The sequence below is a fragment of the Platalea leucorodia genome, assembly GCF_965183815.1.
Source record: "Platalea leucorodia genome assembly, chromosome: 3".
Classification (NCBI taxonomy): Eukaryota; Metazoa; Chordata; class Aves; order Pelecaniformes; family Threskiornithidae; genus Platalea; species Platalea leucorodia.
The window spans coordinates 42,739,406-42,758,501 of NC_138825.1; the positions used below are offsets into that span (position 1 = coordinate 42,739,406).

The 19,096-nt window shown below is 39.9% G+C and overlaps 1 protein-coding gene across 1 annotated transcript in view; it reads right to left on the reverse strand.

Moving 5' to 3' along the window:
• The window catches only part of FMN2 (formin 2), a gene marked incomplete at both ends in the record, with an annotated part of 159,210 nt that extends 150,485 nt beyond the window's left edge, over positions 1-8,725 (reverse strand). The window contains one exon of the mRNA XM_082306194.1: positions 6,781-8,725. Within this exon, the coding sequence (XP_082162320.1) occupies positions 6,781-8,725 (1,945 nt within the window). The remainder of the gene's footprint in view (positions 1-6,780) is intronic.
• Between the last annotated feature and the right edge of the window lie 10,371 nt (positions 8,726-19,096).

A 19,096-nucleotide genomic window follows, 5' to 3' on the forward strand; every position in this document is an offset into this window, starting at 1 on the left:
GAGCCCCAGTGTGCCTTAGCTTTCTTTCCTCTCCAGGACCTGTGCACCCAAAGTCTGACAATCTCCTCCAACTTTAATGACTGCTGACTTTTTAATATTTATTACAATGTACAAAACCTTTTCTTCTTTGTATCCATAAACAAAAACTGGTAAGATGAAGAAAGGGGAAAAGCAGAAAATGAGAAACACATTCCATGAAAAAGAAACATATACATGCATGCCTATATATTTGTGCAGATATGTTCTTCTAGACTTCATCGGAATAAAACCTAAGCCTGCCTCCCTTGCTGTAACTGGACCTTCACGTTCTTTCATTGATGTAATCAAGTATTTCCCTCAACTATTTCTCAGCATACTGTACTGTCTTCACTCTTTGCATGACAAAATAGTGTTTAGATACACACCCTCTGTTATGGAGGCAATGTTTTGTTTCTGGTGGTTTTTTTTTTTCTTTTTTTTTTTTTTTTTTTTAAATGAAAACCACCTTTTCTTCCATGACTGTTAGCAGATGTTAATGTAGCTAATTACAGCGTTACTGCTGCATTGACTTCTTTTGTACAGTGATTTTTTTCCTAATCAGTGCAAGGAGAGGAAAGGATATGAGTACATACTACCCCCCTGGTACATACTACCTATTATACATCTTCAAGGGACGTCTGAGCCAGATCTCAGCATCAAATAAACTCTAGAGGGAAAGCTACCTCCTGTAATTAGTTCCACAGTAAAGTTATCTATGCTTCCTCTTGATTCAAATTCACACCAGGTTCAGAGCTCTGGCGCTCCTGATAAATTTCACATCGATCCTGAGACCAAACAATTCATACTTTTACTGACAAATAAGAATGTCTCAATGATAAATCTCATTTGTGACTAGGCTTTCCTGACACTATTTAGCTGCATACGTCGAGACACCAAAAAGATAAGTTTTCAAGCATTTTATACTTCTGTATTTATATATTTCCATTTAATTTTATGTATATTAGGATTTACTTTTACAACTGTGATGTTGTTTACATGCATGTACACACAATCTCATAACCACTGCTTCTTACTGTTGCAAAACTGCCAACTGACTTAATGGGTCCTACCATCTATGCATCTACAGATGAAAGAAGTCACGTTCTGTATTTATCTGACAATAAAGCAAGGTTTTTAATCAGAAAACACTTCCTATTCATGGTCAGAAAGCCTAGTTATTTCCATCAATGTGAAGGAAATTTATTCTGGGCAGCAGCAATATGGAAATAAAATGAGGAACAGTCATTTTGTACTCAAGGTAACACAGACCATCTCATTGTCCCTAACTTCCTTTACATGAACTGCAACGCAGAATACAGGAAGTTGCTTCTGTGTAAAGGAAATAATAGTGTGACACAGCTCCTGAACCCACTTTGCTGCCTCTTCTAAAGCACTTAATGAAGTGCAACTGGCCTTGTATTATCATATGAAGAGGCAGGAATGAGGTGATGCAATGTAAAGTCCTCACATCCTTCCCTTCCCTTCCTTTCACAGATTCTCACTGCTTTTGCTCTGTTCCCCTTGTATCAACTCACTTCGTCCCCAAAAAAGATAAATTGTATGCATAAAAGTAAGTTTCTAGAAACCGTTGTATTCCACCTAGCCACTACAAAATGATGCTTTTAAATGTACCTAAAAATAATCAAAGCCGCAGTCACAGAAACGCCTACACATATATGCTTCATCACCGCTATTCCTTATGTAAGTTCAAATTTTGGCAGGAGCAGTTTACAAGGAATACACTTGGCCGTATCCTGAGCTTGGTTAAAGTACAGCACAAGCAAAATACCTTGGCTAATTAGTATTTTTGCATTTTCTATCACCACGATTCACATTAGAACTTGATCCCTCATATATAGGCAGCCTAAAATATTCTTGGAGATGTTTTTCAATTCCAAGTTTATTTTTCTTTAGACACCACAGCATGGAGAAAAAGGTGAGGCCTGCTTCAAGGAAAAGGGTTTTTTCTGCAAAGAAGAGGCTTGCACACAGTTGTTGCACACAGACAAACCACCCCCACAAGATAATAGACAATTTATAACTACTTTAAAAAATAATAAAGCACAATTAGATCCAAGAAATATATTCAAACTTAAATTCCATATAACTATTCCCACTGCAATAATCCACTGCTCTTTTCACAGAAATGAAATCACTGAAGCACGCTATGTCCTGTAATGACCAGTTCTAGCCAGGTCCCATGTGTGATGGATATTATACTGGTACTATGCCTCAGATCCAAGCAGAGGAGCATGGACCTCCAGCTATAAACTGTCACTTTTCCTTTCTCCCTTTGCACCCCAAAAGAGACCAGCAGGCAACCAAGACAGTACATTTCTACGCCAGACACGGAGTCAGGCTGCCAGTCAGACCTCAGAACAGGGTTGCTGCTCAAAAAGAGGTTGTCAAGAGATGCAGCCACTCAACGTCATGATCAAAACCTGCTACTCCCAACGAAGTTCTAGATAAAGATCAAAGCATTAATCATGAGATCCCATCAAAACAACCCTGTGGCAGCACTGCATTCCAGTGACATTACTCATGTTGCTCCGATTCCCATATTGCAGTGCTGGCACGGTAACATTAAAGCAACTTATCAGCACTCAGCAGTCTTTCAATAACATTGCAGCCCATTTTCAAACACATTTTGCTGTAATTGGAGTGCAGTATTGCAGCTCTTCCCCCCCTCATCCCGGCCCCGGTCTGGGTTTACTAGGCAAAAAGAGGAGGATCTTTCCCTTCAGATGCTTACGAGCAACACTCAGTGTAGAGCATGATCCCGTGTCACATGAAGGGTTGCTGTTGGGCAGCTGGCTTAGTTAGAGGAGGCTGCACTGCCCCATATCTGATAAAAGAAATATTTGTATTGCTGCTAACAAACATCATCAGTGAAACAGTAAACCATAAGTAGTCTTAAATAACAGTTGCGTGATAAAGAGTCTCCTCAGGATGCAAATAGATACAAATACATATTGCGTGCATCATCACATGAACCAGAATGAAAAAAAAACAACTTGAAAAAGTATCTAAAAAGATCTATTTTATGTCTCGGAAACAAACTTTCATCGTGTTTTTTCAAGTTTTCACATACTTATCTATACTAAGACCTTTGTATATGCCTGCAGACACTGCACTGGAACTGCAAGTGGGTGCAGATGACATAAGCGCACAGTGAGATAAAGTGGCCTTTGTGAGAAGCAGGCCAGCAGGCCATGGAAATCAGAAAGCCGCCATGAGCACACAAGCACAGGATTGACATCAGGTTTTGTTTTATGGTAACCAGGATTTTTTGTTTGTTTGTCTCCTGTTTACAGCTAAAGCAGGACAAATATAAATCTCTGAAGAGAAATTTAAAGATAAATGATCTGTTTGAAAGAGATTCATGCACCACGTGTGTTACAGCCAGCCAACAGAGATTAGAAAGAGCATGGGTTTGTCTGGGTCGAGTTTAATTACCATCTGGGGCAGCTGATTGGACTCTTACATTCAGTTTATGTAACAGACACCCTTACTAGCTCCTCTGCAATCACTGCACCTCAAATTAATGCTAGAATAAACTCCTTTTTTGTTAAATTAATCTATTATCTCTTCCGTTTCAGTTATGTTAATGTTTGGAAACATCAACTTCATTTTCCCACCAAGACACTCTCTTCATGTGAGTGCAAATCATTCATTGCCACATACCAAAGCGAGAGAGCCAACCCTATTCATTCAGGTTCAGCTCTTGTCCTCCTGGGACCACAACATGAAAGCCATGGCTCCATTGTGCATCAGGTAATCTAGAACTTGTAATTATGGTCACTGCAATTTCAAATACAGCTGCCCTCGTCATAAAAGAAATAGATCCGATGCTTGAATTACAAAATGCCTGTAAATTTGCCCACACCACATTCTTAGCCAATGCATCAAATTCGAAATACCATGCTTTACTTATTTCTTATATAAAGCAAATTAAAACATGCAAAGTCTCTACCATTCCAGTTGTTGGCTTCCATCTACATTTTACATTACAACAGCCTTAGAAGAGTTCATACGGATCGTTGTGAAAACCCAACGGCACACAGCCAAACCACAACATAGTGCAAAAGTAGGCCAGTCATCTACATAGAAACTGCTGTCATTAAAATCGATGACTAAAGTGTTGTGGAATATTTTACTTGATTCTAGTTAGAAATGCAGAACAACACTGCAGTCACTGTACAGCAAGATGGGATTTAATGCTCTAGGCAAGAAGCTGATTTTTTTTTTTTAAAGATAAAAATGAGCCACTATAAAGAATGTTATTTCTAAAACCCTGATGGTAATCTCCGAATTGATGCATCTGATGCATGCAATTAAAATACAACATTTTTCAAAAGCAGTATGCAAATTACAAGGAAATTATTTCTATAATTGTTGCTGTGCAGCCTGGTTTAAATAAAGAGGCTTTTCTGCTCTTACAGCAATAACAGCCAGTCTGTGGGAATACTAAGGTTAAGTTTAATTTCCCTTTTTCACATACACAAGTTGTTATTTTGATATTCTTGATAATTTTCAGCTTGTAAATATATTTTAAAAAATAAGAAGAATGATCAAAGAGATGAAGTGTTATCATGTCATTTTCAGTTCCCTCATTTCAAGCTTTTCTGCATGAACTGAAAGGTATAATTGTCCTCTGCCTGTAAAGACAGCTGGTATGTACATGCAAATGAGGGTCACCATAATTTCCATAAGAGACAGAACTACTACTGCATTGACCATTGGTCCCTTCACAATAACAGTCTAAAGTGTTGGTGGGAAAAAACAATAAAACAAAAATTAATAAGTAAATCAAAACCTTTTGAGGAAATGTGAAGTCTGTTTTCTGGAAAACAGGTCTCTAAAAACTAATTCCATGTTCTTGAAGTTTGCCACATAAAATTTATGTCCACTGTAGCACCACCATAAAGAAGAAAATCTAATTACTGATGATGCAATTTAAAGCTTTGTTCTCCGAGTTGTTTATAAGCTGTCAAATGTTGATAGCAAAAAAATGTTTTTTATATGCTATAGATCTGAAAGTAGTGATCACTTCAAATTATAAAACTTTAGATAGAGATGTCTGAAATTAAATGTAAGAAAACAGGTGGAAGGGATTTAAAACACACAAAAAAAAGATTCAGTTCACTTCAGAGGGGGCTGGTCCCCTTCAGAGGGGCTGGCTTTTTTTGTGTTAAAAACTTGAATTCTAATTTTCAAGACTGAAATTGGGGATTTCTGTTCAAGGCTACTGAAGAATGAAAGTATTCTTGTGATTTGAATCTGGAAAATATTGTTAATGATTTACTTGTCTATTTCAAACTCCCGGAGTTGGCTGCTGTGCAAAAAAGCCACTAATTTTAATTTCTGTTTCCAGACAGGTTCATTCACCAGTATTACTGTGATGTCAAGCAGAGTAGAAAGTGCACAAAGAAAGCAACTATGAATGCAAATTATTACATGTTATATAATTCTTAAAAATCTACAGTATAAAGCAAGACAGTCTTTTTATGCAAAACAGTTGTGAGTAGCTTAACTGTTTTCTTACATGTGATTTTTACATCATGTCATTGCTCCCTTCATAAATCATACTATTTTGTTTAGTTTTCATAAAAGTACAAAAAATTCTCACTGCATTTTTTTGCAAATAGCTCAGTACGTATGTGGTTACTGTGCTCATGCATCTAGAACAGACTTCCATTCAAAACAAACCTGATTATAGATTCAACTGTTCTAATCTTGTAACAGAGACTTGTAGGGCATATTCTCTGTATTCTCTTAGTTCTACAGTTTTCTTAAGTGAAAAATAAATGGAATATGTTGCTGAGTTTCTGTTGCTCTGTATACATACCTCCTATGTGGCAGAGGCCTTCTCTATTTGTGAATACATTAACTTTATATAGAAACTTCAGATGGGGGGAAGAGAAAGGGGAAAAAAAACCCTAAAAGCGCAGGAAAATATACCCATCTATTCACACTATTTCATTTGTAAACTCTATATTCCTATGCCTTTGTGAGAGGATGCAAGCTCGCTAACAGGCAAGGTAAAAGAATGCTTTCCTGAGTTAGTCACCTCATGTAGCCTGAGCAGCAGCCTGCCACAGCTACCAAATTGTACTACCCACAGTTTCCCTTCTCTTCTCCATTTTATGCTGCCTTTTCAAGTCATTGACATTTTTTTCTCTTCCTCTTCTCCCCCTCTGAAGGGGAAATTGGTTCCTTTCTGTAGTGCTGTCCATCTGTGCTTGCATGGCTTTTTCCTTTTTGTACTAAGCAAATCCTCATCGCTGCCTCAGTCTACTACCAGGTGCAGCTCTCAAATATTTACAGTACATCAGAACAGTGCCTAGCACAAGAAAACCCCAAACAGGATCCCAGTTACAGAAAGCTTTGCATCTGAAAGATTTATTTATGCAGAGAGCTGGTCTGCCTACCACAGTGCAGCTCTTAGCATTTTTCAACAGGAATAATTTAAGGCATCCAGCCTTCTCCTACAGGATTTAGACAAAGGAGAAAAGCAGAAAGAAAAACTTCAAAGAGTTATGCACTTCCTTTACTGGCAGTACTGCCAGGCTGACACTGAATAAAGAAACTATTCTCATTAATGAAATGCGACTGTGTTTGTAAGGTCAGGTCTTTGATTATAAAACTGTCAGCACAAGTAAAGACAATAGTACATGCGAAGGACTGAATTCAAGTATTTTAAATGTCTTTTCAAAGACTCTCTGGAAAAAAAAAAAAAACAACTTAATACATGTCACTCACCTGAAAAGACATTGGGAAATGTCTCTGTAGAAGCCTGCACCCCTGAGGACTTTCTTGAATGAGTCAAAGGCACTCTTTCAGTTTGAAATTTCTCTCTAAACCCCTTGTGCTCCAAGTAGCCTGCAGAGCCCACCTTCTGCGTTATCTCGCATTTGTGATTAGACACCTCCTCTGTCCAGTCTGCGGAACGACTAAATAAACCTGCCAAACTAGCAGACCTCTGCTTCTTGACTGAGACTTTTTCTTTTTTGTGGAAGGACTCCTGCCTCCTTGTAAAAAGTGGGCTCTGAGATGGGGAGGGAGATGGTGAATGGTTGGGAGAACTCAGTTGCCTAGTTGTGGTTTTGATGTAACAAGGATTAATTAAATAGGGCTTAAAGCATCGGGAACCAAGCATTGGACTGCCTGCTGTCCCCTCGGAGGACAAAATGCCATTTTTCATTTCTGTGGATAAACCATTATGCAGGTCCTCTTGACTGGCTGACAGAGTGCGTTTCCCTTCCTGAGTCTCAGCAGCATGATCACGGCCTGCATCTGAAATACCATCCTCTGTTACTGAGTCCTGCAAATCAACAGCCTGCACTTCAGCAATTTTAGTCTCAGCATCTGCTACCGAGGTTGGAAAAGGTCGTGTGGAGCTGTGTGTCTGAGACCCGTTTTCTGCCGCAGTTCTATTTAAATCATCTTCTCGTTCACTAGCTACAGCATCCACTCCAGCAACGAGCTGTTTCTGTTCCTCAATCAATAGCTTACGTTCTTGTGTTTCAAGCAAGCCGTTACCAGGAGAGCCTGTGCCATTTACCGCTTCTTTCAGTTCACGTTCAGTTGCACAGGAGACAGGAATGTTTTCCGCAATTTCAGATATCGCTGGAAAATCCCCCTCAGTGTCTGGGCTCCTCTCTTTGTCCCTGGTTGTTACTGAAAGAAACCGTTCAAAATCTAAGGGGGCTGCTTGCGAATTAGCCATGTGTCGGCCCATTGTTTTGGTGACAAGGTCCTCAGTTCCAATGTTAATTGCCCCCTGCTGCTGCTGCTGCAGTCTAATAGCTTGCTGGATATCAGAAAGCAAATCCTCTTGTTCTGTGGCTGAATGGAAACTGTATATATCCGTATCAGAGCCAGAGCTGGTCCTTTGTCCATCCTGTGTCTCTGCAGCAGCTGGGACAGTTTCATTTCTGATTTCAAAATGTTCCACATCTGTGTCTGAGAGACCCCCTTCATCTGCAGAGATGCTTATATCTGGAGTTTTGGTTACAATTGAATGAGTACTGTCCAGCTCTCCAGCCGGCAAGGCCTGGCTTTCCAAAACATCCTCCCGTGAACTACTATTCCCATCTTTAGCCTTGGACAGATTTTTTCTGATCCTCAGATTTGAAAACACCGAGGCCCTCGAGTCCGACTTACCCTTCTTCTTACCAGATTCACTTCCTTTTGCATGCTTCCCCAGTCCCCTTCTGCTTCCCGATACCTTCTTTGTGCCATCTGTATCCTTGGGCCCAGAGGCATCCTCTCCTCCTTCATGCACATCACCTGTATTTTTCTTTAGCTTCCCATCTTGATTCCCCATGATTTTTCGCAGTGCAACACCTTCGGCAATCAAGCCATGCTCCTGGATTTCATTGCTTTGGCCTGCTGGTGAGATCCCCTCTAGCGATCCAGGTTTGTTTTCAAGCAGTGGTGATGCAAGTGAAGAAAATGCTTGCTGTGCCTCTCTCCCATCTGCTAGAGCTGCCTTTTTGCATAATGTGCTGCTTGCGCTGGGCTCCGCTGGGACATGCTCAGTACAGCACTGAGAGCTGCAGACAGCTCCTTCCAATGGCTGCTGCTCACCGATCTGCCTGCTCTCCGGGCTTCTGCTGCACTCTTGTTTCTTTAGGAAGGATTCTGTGAAAAGTGTTTCCTTTATAAAAGTAACTTCTTTTTCCACGGTTTTTATTGCCTGCATTGCAAGCTCAGATAGTCACCAAATCATTTATAATTTCAGGACTTCAATGTTCAAGTTCCTGGAGGGAAACAGAAGAAAAAAAAAAAGTTAAAACAAGGTACTTTAATTACTCTGCAATTGTTTAAATGAATAAACTAATAACCTTGGAAAGAGAAATATTATTATTATTTAATAGTTTATAAGGTGCTTAAGCATATGCTACTTTGACAGATTACACAGTACCTCTAGTGATTTACATGTTTACTTTTTAAAGGCCACCAAAACATGATACATAGGTTTAAAAGGAGAGTCACTGAAAGTAGATGGAAGAAAGATAATAAACAAAACATTTTTTCCACCGTTTTAAAAAGTTGCACTTAAAATTAAATGCATTATGGTAATTACACTATAAAAAGCCTCCCACAATTTGTATTCTGAGAAGGTAGATATACTATTATTCCCAGGAGAATCAACTCATCAATATTAAAACACACCACCATTGTTTTCCCTGATAAGAACATCTGGCATGAAACAAGGCAAAACAAACAAGAAAAACAGCACTATTCAAATGCTACTAAGGAAAAAAGGATACAGTAAAGCATTCCTCTATTTCACCCTATATATTTAGTAATTGATTTAAACACTGCCACTTGCTAATGATTTTGGAAGCTTGTGCAACAGTTGTAATCAGTTGCTTCTTCTCCATTTTTGGTTTAGATGTATAAGCATCCATATTTCATAAATACATTTCCTGAACTTCCAGACAGGTACTCCCTTCCATCTTTAAAATTTAGATTTAAAATAACTGGAATAGAAACAAAATGGTATAAGAATGCCAAATTGCTAAGTTGGATCAGTTCAGCAGTTCAATATCTTGGTTCAACACCAGCCAAGAAGTAATTAGATAGATTTCCATTTATGATTTATCATCTCTAAACTGTCTGGTCTATTAGGTTCAGTTTCTGTGAAAGACTTGACATATTCCTCACACCTCTAAGCTTCTTTATTAGCAATTTCTCTTTCACCAGACATTGCTTAAAACAATACATCATTCCAGGCAAATGCATCCTATTGGTTTATGTAACTCTTAGTTTTGGTATCATTCTCTTCCTACCAGAGGTTTCACTTGCTTTCCTTTGCCTTAATACACATTAAATAAGAAAAAGAGTATTATTCACACTTTAAAAACTATGCAGGCACACCCCCCACCCCATTTTTTTTTCAAGGGATGCCAAATACCTTTACAAATCCGGGCTATGGTCATTATTAAACAATTACTGTTAATTCAGTTTGGAAAGAATAGCACTGCCAATAATACATGCAAGTAAATTATTGTGAACTATCATAATTTTTTCCTTGTGCTTCTTGGTCACTTACTGCTCTGATGAGCCTGTGGCTCAGGCACAAGAAGCCTTCTGTCTACAAGAACTCAATTGTTTTAAGTCGATCAGATGACTTTGTACACTCACTGTTTTTGTTTTTTTAGTTTTCACTTACCTAATGAAGTGATTTTTTTTTTTTCATTTTTAGCACTCAGCATTCATAAATATAATAGCAAGAGCTAGTATAGCAAAACCTGCAAGAGTATGTTAAGTGATTTTGCTTTTTGACTCTACTCCTGCTTTTGATTTCTGTTATACTACTTAGTTTCTAATTTGTTGCAGTATTTTACCTTTTACAGCATTATTACATACTTGCAAAAGGCTTCTGAAAGTTCAGGTAATTTCAGTCCATCTGAAGATACACAGTAAGAATTACTCAAGGCACAGTTTGAGGGAACCATAGTAGTAGAATACTACCTTGATTGGTATTTTCACTGACTAGAACCGACAAGGATCTAACCCTTGATTACAACTGGAGTACTTGTAGCTTCTAACCCCATTTACAGGCTCTTCTCCCACTAAAATCTGCCAGCAATTAACATAGTGCAGCAGTAATATATAGATACTGCGGACCGAATGCGTAAGGGAAATGTAGAATTAGTGCAAAGTTCTGAAACATTCCCTTTCCTTTCTTCTATGTAAACTTGCATTACAAACTCAACACACTCCCATTACAACTAATGATAATCCACCAGCAGTAATTACACCGCAAATTATGCTGCAAAATCAAGCCATCGACAAAACTGGGGTTATAACACAGTCAAGTTAAAGACTAATTTTCATTTTTTAATTAGAAACTAGAAACTTATAATGGTTTAAATCATGTATCTGCACTATTTCGTAGACATCCTGGTAAGTAAGTTCTTCAAAAAAACACATAAATGTATAGCCATAGATATTACCTGAGTTTAAATATATTACACTAAAAATTATTCAGTTTTTTCAATCTGTGGCTGTAATCCTAAAAGCAAAGAACTATAAGAAAAAAAAAAAAAAAACCACAACATTTTCTAGATAGTCCTTCTGAATGTGGTATCCTAACCAAGCAGGGATTCTGACTAGGATTTCTGGTCTATGTGGGGAAAGAGCATCACCAAAACAGGCATACTTATGTGAACAGAGCTATGCATGTGAACGTCAAAGAATTTGCTCTCGTTATTCCACATATGGCACAGAAAATATGTTAAAAAAAAAGGGGGGGGGGGGCAGAACACAAATTACCCCAAAATGGCAGTGATAGATACAACTCTCAATCAGCATTTGTGGGAAGTACAAAAGGTTAACATTAGCCAAACATAAAACCAAATGTTAATACTTTGGAGTTTGTTTATTCTCAGGAGTCTTTTAGCTTCTGAACAAAAACATGTTATTACAAGTCAGCAAGAAACCAGAACATTTTGGCATCAGTATAAGCTACGTTTTAAAAGCTAAGAATGTATTCAATATTCTACACCAAAAAAGAGACTTTCAACAGAAAGTAAATGGGGAAAAGAGGGAGTTTTAGGTGTTCAAGAAGGATAATTCATTTTTAAGAGTAACTATAACTTGTTCTTAGCTTGCTATAAATCGTAACAAACAACTGAGGCTAGTCCATGAGCCTGCCTGCCTACCTCATTCAATATTTGCCAGTGGTCAGTCAAATATTCAAGGGGCGAGATCACATGCATAGGCCTGAGATCGTCCTCACCTCTCATTCTCTTCCAAAGCTCAGGAGACACAAATGGCAACACACAAAGGAGATTCAAAACTTACAGCTCAAGATGCATTGTCCTTGTGCTCCTAGAGACTTCCATATAAACACACTCCTGTTAGAAAAGTAAGCCCCTGTTACAAAATTGTGATTATTTTCAACAAGGCAGTTACCATTTGCTGCAGCCTCTCTGGAAAGGTGGCCAGATCCCACCAGCACTGCCTGCCTGCCCACCTGCCCTGCTGGGAGGGGAATGGCTGCTGGCAGCACCGATTGCCCACACCTGGGTGCAGGCCTCGGCCTCCTGGAGCACAGCCAAGGCAGAGCAATTCCCCCCAGGCGGAGCTGGGGCTGTAGTGGGAACGTTCCCCCCCCAGATTCCTCACAAAAAGGCTGGGAGACCAGTTGACATCGTGGTATTTTGGGCCTGTCACAAATATAGGCTGCCTAGGGGGAGAGAGGGGCGCCTAGGGGAGCCTGCCCTGAGGAGACACAGCTTTCTTGGGGTGGACGAGTTTTCACTGTGATTTATTTACTATGATATTTCATTCTGCTCTCAGTAGTAGTCATCGAGCAAGTCCCTCTAGAGTGAAGATAATAATGCCCCATTGCTGCCTCTGACAGGCACAGCGCTGCCGTGGGCCATGCCTGCTGGGGGATGAGTCTTTGGGGCAAGGTTAGGCTTCACCAGTACGATCCCAGGGAAGGGTTTAAACCACGGGAGTGCTGGCAACACACAAAGTACCCAAAACAGCACCCCGGCAGTAACGCTGTGGCTACCAGCACAGAAGAACCATCACCGCTGTGCAGTAAGGATGCAGCGGGCACAGCAAATGCACCCCCAGGATGAGCCTCGCCACAGGCCCTGCACGTACCCCCATATCACCCTGCACAGACGTGTGCTCACGGCCAGCTCTTCCAGGAACCCAAAGCAGCTGGCCAGGCTACATATATGTGTATTCGTGGGCTCTGTGCTCCCCTTCCCTGCTGGGGACACTCAGCAGCCAAGGTATGGGGAGGCTGCTGCAGCCCAGGGCAGGTGCTCTCCTGGGGGTAAGCCACAACATGGGTCCCAGGGTGGAGGCCTGCTGGAAGAGGCTCAACCTCATTCTCCAAGGCCGCAGGGAAGGCCTGGGCTGCCACGAGCAGGCCCTCTGCCTCACCTCCACACAGAGGAGGGCTGAGGGTGAGGTGGCAGCAGTGTGAGAGTTGCAGCAGGGCCCAGGTGCCATGGCAGTGCTCTGGGAGCTGGGCTCTGCTCCCCCCAGCACTGTGGCTCCTCTGGCCTCCCTTCACTCCACTCCCTCAGCGGACAGGGCTACTGCTCGGAGAGGGAGAGTAGGGAGAGCCCAGGGGATCCTCACCTCTGCCATACACACTCTGCAGAGATTCATTGTTTAATTAGTGGCTCAATGTACACAGGTTTGGGTTGGAGATAAAGGCACATAGATTAACAGAATTGTTTTAAAGTACTCTGGTGTCACATTACTGACTGAGATATGGTAATGCAGATGATATGAAGAAAGGTTTGTCCAAGCAGACCAGACTATTCCCAGCCATCTGTACCTTACTAAAACTTTAATTTTCGTAAGCAAACAGAGGGCTCATTCTCGTTCAGTCCAGTGCCGGAGCCAGGTCCCTGTTCCTGCTGTTCTGTGGCAGCAGGAAGCCTCCCTCGGCTGCCACTCTGAGCGTGCTGGAAAAGTTTTCTCCCCAGAAGGTATCAACTACCATTAAATACTCCCTTATACTGCCAAAGCCGTGCTCTGAGCAGTTGCAAATCACTTCTTGCCCCCACAGCCCCCATCTTTTTCAGCTGTGGGGAGAATTGTCTTTTATGACTTGACAAGCTCTAGCAGACTCGCTTCCCCTCTCCAGCTGGCAAGGGTCAAGTCAGGAGATCAGAAAATGTAACGTGGATTAGGAGACCGTCGTGGCTAGGGATGAAGTTGGTCCTGACATTGCCTCATTTAGTTCCTAGTAGATATGAGATTCTGCTTTTTGTTTTAATACTCATCTGAGCAGTATGAAATCATGCCTCATGCATTGTATTTATATTAAGTTGAGGTGATCCAGCTAATGAGAAACCTGTTTTAACTACTGAAAGGTTTCTTTTATAAGGAACTTGAATCTAGCAAGCAATGATCCTAGGCGAGTGTTTAGCTTGCCTAGGAGCTTTTATTAAGTGCATGAGAAAATGATGACTGGGATTTTCAAATGCCTGCTACATAGTGCTGAACTTTCTCCCGCATAATTTTTAGCCAGTGAGAACTAACGTTTAAAATTAACATATCTGAAGAAGTAGGGTCTCCAGCCATGCAATGTTTGCCAACTGCTATGCTGCAGAATGCCCACTGGTTAGGAGCCAAAATCTTTGTGAAGCGTTTAACCACCTGGATTTCTCACCTAAATGCAATAATACATTTACGCATTGTGAAACAGAGCTTTTTTGTTTAAAAATATGATCAGCTCAACATAGCAAAACCCATACACATTCCAATAAGCCATTTTATTGTTTTCCCCTAACATTTTCATATTCTTAGTGCTGTTTTATTGTAAAATATACTTTTCAGTTTAAAAGCTATACAGAATCTTTCATAGTTACTTATATAGGAGGAGTTGGCTGAGCAGCTGCACACAAAACCCTGCCAGCATTCCAGAGATGTATGCATTGCAGGTCAGGGTCAGGTCACAGAAACCGTCTCTGAAAATCCAGGCCTCTGCAGATACTGCAGCCAGGGACTCCTGTATTTGGAGCACAAGATGCTACACTAATATTGTCAGCAAACCCGAGCAATAGGGAAGCATGAAGGTCTGTTTTATTCCCTATCACAGACTGAAAAGTGAGCTATCTTGTGGCACAGCTCCCACTTTTCCTTGCATAAAGTTCATTTCAGACAAATTTTTTTTCAAATGCAGATAGCCAGCAGTTGTTCGGTAATATATGCTAAGCAAATTCAATGCAACACAGTGTAGGCTGCATCATGAAAAAAAATAATTAGCAAAATATCTGCTGACCAGGCTATGAAAGAAGCACAAAGAAGACAGTTTCTACCATTTAAACCACTGTAAAGTACAGTCAAAAGTCAGAATAAGAGTCTAAGTTATAAATTTTATTTTCTAAGGGAGTGAAATTTGTGCAATAAGAGTGTTTCTTCAGACCTCATAATAGCTTTTGAACACAGCAAGAAACGTCAGCCAAGCTTTTAAGATAAAGATCATTAAACCTCTGCAAAATGCACACACATACAGAATCAGTATTTGGGTAGAGGAGGTGAAAGATAAGCAGAACTGACTATGTCAGTCAGTCAAACAGGATTCACATAGTTTAGGAATACCCACCACAAGCAAGCATTTCATGGGGGAAAATGAGAGAAGAGATTTATTGTACTAGAGGACAGAGAAAGGACCAAAGAATACAAATCTGTAGGAAACTGGGCCTCCTCATTTTCATTCCTTAGAGAAGAACATATTCTGTTAAATCAAGCAGAAAATTACGTATTGTCTTTGGTTTTCTTGGACAGCTCCCAGAGTACTTAATGACAGGGTGGACCTTCTTGCCTGCAGAGAGCCCAAAGCGCCATGAAACAATGGCAGATTTTTGAGCCTAGTCCTTTTCTGTAGGAGACAAGGGATTAACTTAAGTACTTAGGGCTCTAATTTTATCTTTTCTACTGCAACAAGTATCTACTAGTCTGAAGGAAAAGTTGACAAAGATCAGGTTTTTCCTAAGATTCTTCTCAGTTTTTGAAGATCTTAACCAGTGAAATGGTTTGTTTTTAAAAATACGTGGAGAGGAAAAAAAAAATCATAATTTTTTACCCTTTTCCTTTAGGCATCAGTTTCTGTTCTATTGCAGACATTCATACCCACGTGGATGTGCAAAGTCTGGGTCAAATAAAAAAGCAAGCTATTGATCAGCTTTCAGTTCTTTTTAAAACAGCAAGCATCCTCCTATCAGTTGCCATAAATATGTTCCCCCTGGAGAGATCAACCCTAGGGCAAGCTCACTTTGTAAACCACCTGCGGAAGTTTACAAAATGGGATGGTTTTGAAGATAAGCCATTTTTGTACAAATTTGTTGCATTGGCTTAAATACATTTAGTAATTAGAATGTATTTTTTAATAGTATTTCCATAATCAGATTTGGGATTAAACAAATCCAACCTGGCAAGATAGGGAAGACTATCTCTTTCCTAGCCTTTGGTTTATTTCAGCATAGAACATTAGCAAGGTGAACACTACCTATACTAATGAACAAATGTGAATGCCCTCATCTGTTTAAGAGTTCGTAGGATGAAGGCCTTTGTAGCTGGAGTGAATAAAGTGTTCTGAAACTAAAATTATAAACCAGCACCCAATGCAGAGAAAGACAAGCACTAAGATGCCAGAAAAGAAAGGAGCTCTGAGGAAACCAAAGGAAAGCTGAAGTACCACTTAAACAATATTAGTGTCTCATGGTCTTACTTCCTCTTACTGTTGTCACATGATGATCATCAAGAATCATCCATACGGGCATTCATAACTGCTGTCTTCAGATTTCTGCCTTTATTTATCTCCACATTACAGCTCAAACTGAAATTGCTGTAGCAATTACAACAATTCAAGTTCATGCCTTAAGTAGAGATCAGGGGAAGCTAATGCAGTGAATAATCTGGATAGATGCAGTCTCTGGCATATATACTGCTACGAGCTGCTGACGCACAGGGAATAGTATTCTCCACTTGACGGAGCGGTTGGTTGAGTTGTGGCCCCTCTTTAGTAAAATCCTTGTCTTGTCTATACATATGCAGCCTTAGCTGGCCCAATACTTTTGTTTTAGGGCTTTATATATTTTCATAATAGAGGAAAGAGAGATGAGGAAAGTGAGAGGAATTTATGAAACCCAATTCAAGGCCTTGAGATCTATTCTTTCTGAGCTTCTTATCTAGAAAAAAGGCTAGCTGTAGAACTATTTAGCTCACCTAAGTTTACTTTCCTGAATGGAATAATTTCTACAGAATACTAGTTCTTTCCACTAAGTTTCCATACAAAGGACATGAGCAGATCAGCTTTATGAATATCCCTCAAAGTACCCCAGAAATGGATGTTGTTATTGGTGTAATTAATTTGATCTGTATTAAAGTATTTTGTCATTTGCCTGTTCTGTTAACTCTGCAGTGTAGTAAAGCAGCTGGCTTGGGGAACAGCAAGAGTTAATCAGCCACAGCATCGCAGGACATCGGCTGGGCTACAAATCCAGCTAAATACAGTACTTGCTAATGTCCAAGCAGTCCTGGCTACCTGAGTAGGCCGAACTAGCTTACGTAGGACTTACCTGCACTAAAACAGGTGCAACTATGTACAGTGGGCTCAATCCATAACTTATCTTTTATGTCCTTGGCTAGGCCTTAGCATGAGGGACCCAAAGCCTAATTAGCACAGTGAATTCCTGCTGGTTTTGTAGTTAAAATGGCTTTCCTTTTGTCAGCTGAATAGTTATCATAATAAGCTGAGTTCTGGTGCTGATTGTCTTTATAAAGCAAATACATTGCAGATGAACAGCTGGCAATCTATTCGACTAGAGTAAGACAAAAGAATCATGGTGCAGCTGAATAACCCAGATGCCCAGATAAAGGTCAGGAAATTCAATTAGGAGGATGGTGTTTTCATATCAAAAGGATTATGCCATGCATAGAGGCCACCATTGAACTACAGCTTTTGTAGGGCTAAATACATAGGGCAACTAGTGTGATTCAGTTTGGGAATGAAAAGTCCCTCCCATGAGCAATGGCAAGTTAAAATTTTGCCAGATCACTGTTTCTGCTCGCTATAGACATTCCTAGTCTTTCATATCCTTATGCCTTTCTTCCTCACCTTCAACATCTTCATCTGACCAGGTATCTAATATCAACTGTCCTACTGAATTTCTTGTCCTGAGCAACTCTCCTTTGACTTGATCTCCACCGCTATATCCAAGAACTTTTTGTGTGATGTCTCATCTTGTTGCATGATTTCTCCAAGGTCATCCACAGACCAAGAATGTTTCAATATGGTGGGTGACCTGATTCTAGCTACAAAATGGCATCTCTTCTCCTGTATTTGTTTATCTTCATTCTTTGTCTGCAATTGTTGATTACTTCAAAGACCTACATTAGTTTGCCAGTTTCTAATGCACCTTCCCTTGCAGTGCCATTCTCTCCTGTGTGTGTTAACTGTTCTGTCCTTAAATAGTGTATCATCACATCACTCCCTTTTTATCTTTTAATCCAAGATCTTCTTCACTATACCTAGATTCACATCTATGGCTATGATGGAAGGAGTTACTTCCATGTCTTGATAGATAGCCAGTAATGAGTGGAAGCACGTAGGACTAAACATTGCTTTCTTTCACGCATTACTGTGTGTAAGAAGTACAATGAAATTATCTCACAGGTTTACAGCTCGGATATTATCATTGCTTTTACTTTCCCCTCCCATATCCATATTAAACGTTAATGCCCATGTCTTTCAAATATTGTCAAGACATGACTGACCATATAAAGGACATTCTGTATTCATCATCTATTTTATCTGTAATTCTTATACAATTTCCTTTAGCTTTATGCAGCAGATTTATTTCACCTTTGTGGGAACCCTGAGTTGGGTTTCATTCTTCTGTGTCACAATCCAAACAGAGCTGGTCAGAAACAGAAAGGAAAGAATATTTGCCTCCCCATCTTTTTATAGACAGTTTCCACTGAGAAAACATGTAGAAAAGAGATTAAGAACAATTACATTTAAATTCTACAAGCTTCAATTCTGAGAAAGAATGGCAAACAGTGTGGAGAGTTGTAATTCAGACAATACTTGCATCACGTCTCAAGGTCTTAATTTCTCCTAAAACATTTTAGTTTAAAATGTCACAGCCTAGAGTGCTTTAGGAAATTGGTTATGGAACCTGAATTAATACAAAAGCATTGATTTATGCAATAGTTGGCACGAAAAATTTCCAGAAAATGTTTTATTATGCTCTGTTCCCACCCTTGCCAATGTCATCATGTTAAGAGCTTACATAAAACTATTTAGAAAATAGAGTCCTTCCTAACATCCAAGCTGGTCAGCCTCACTCATCAAATGACATGAGATATATCATTCCCATTTCACTTATGTTCAGGGAAGATGTTCAAGTAAACAAGATTGAAATGCTCAGCAGCAGTCCTAAATTTAACTTAAAGAGACTTTGTGTGAACTATCAATATAGCAGCTCATCTTTTTGTATATGCATACAATAAGGAGGATGAATTACACATTAAGAGGGGTTATCTTTTTATTTTTTACATAATGTACTCAGCACTGAGG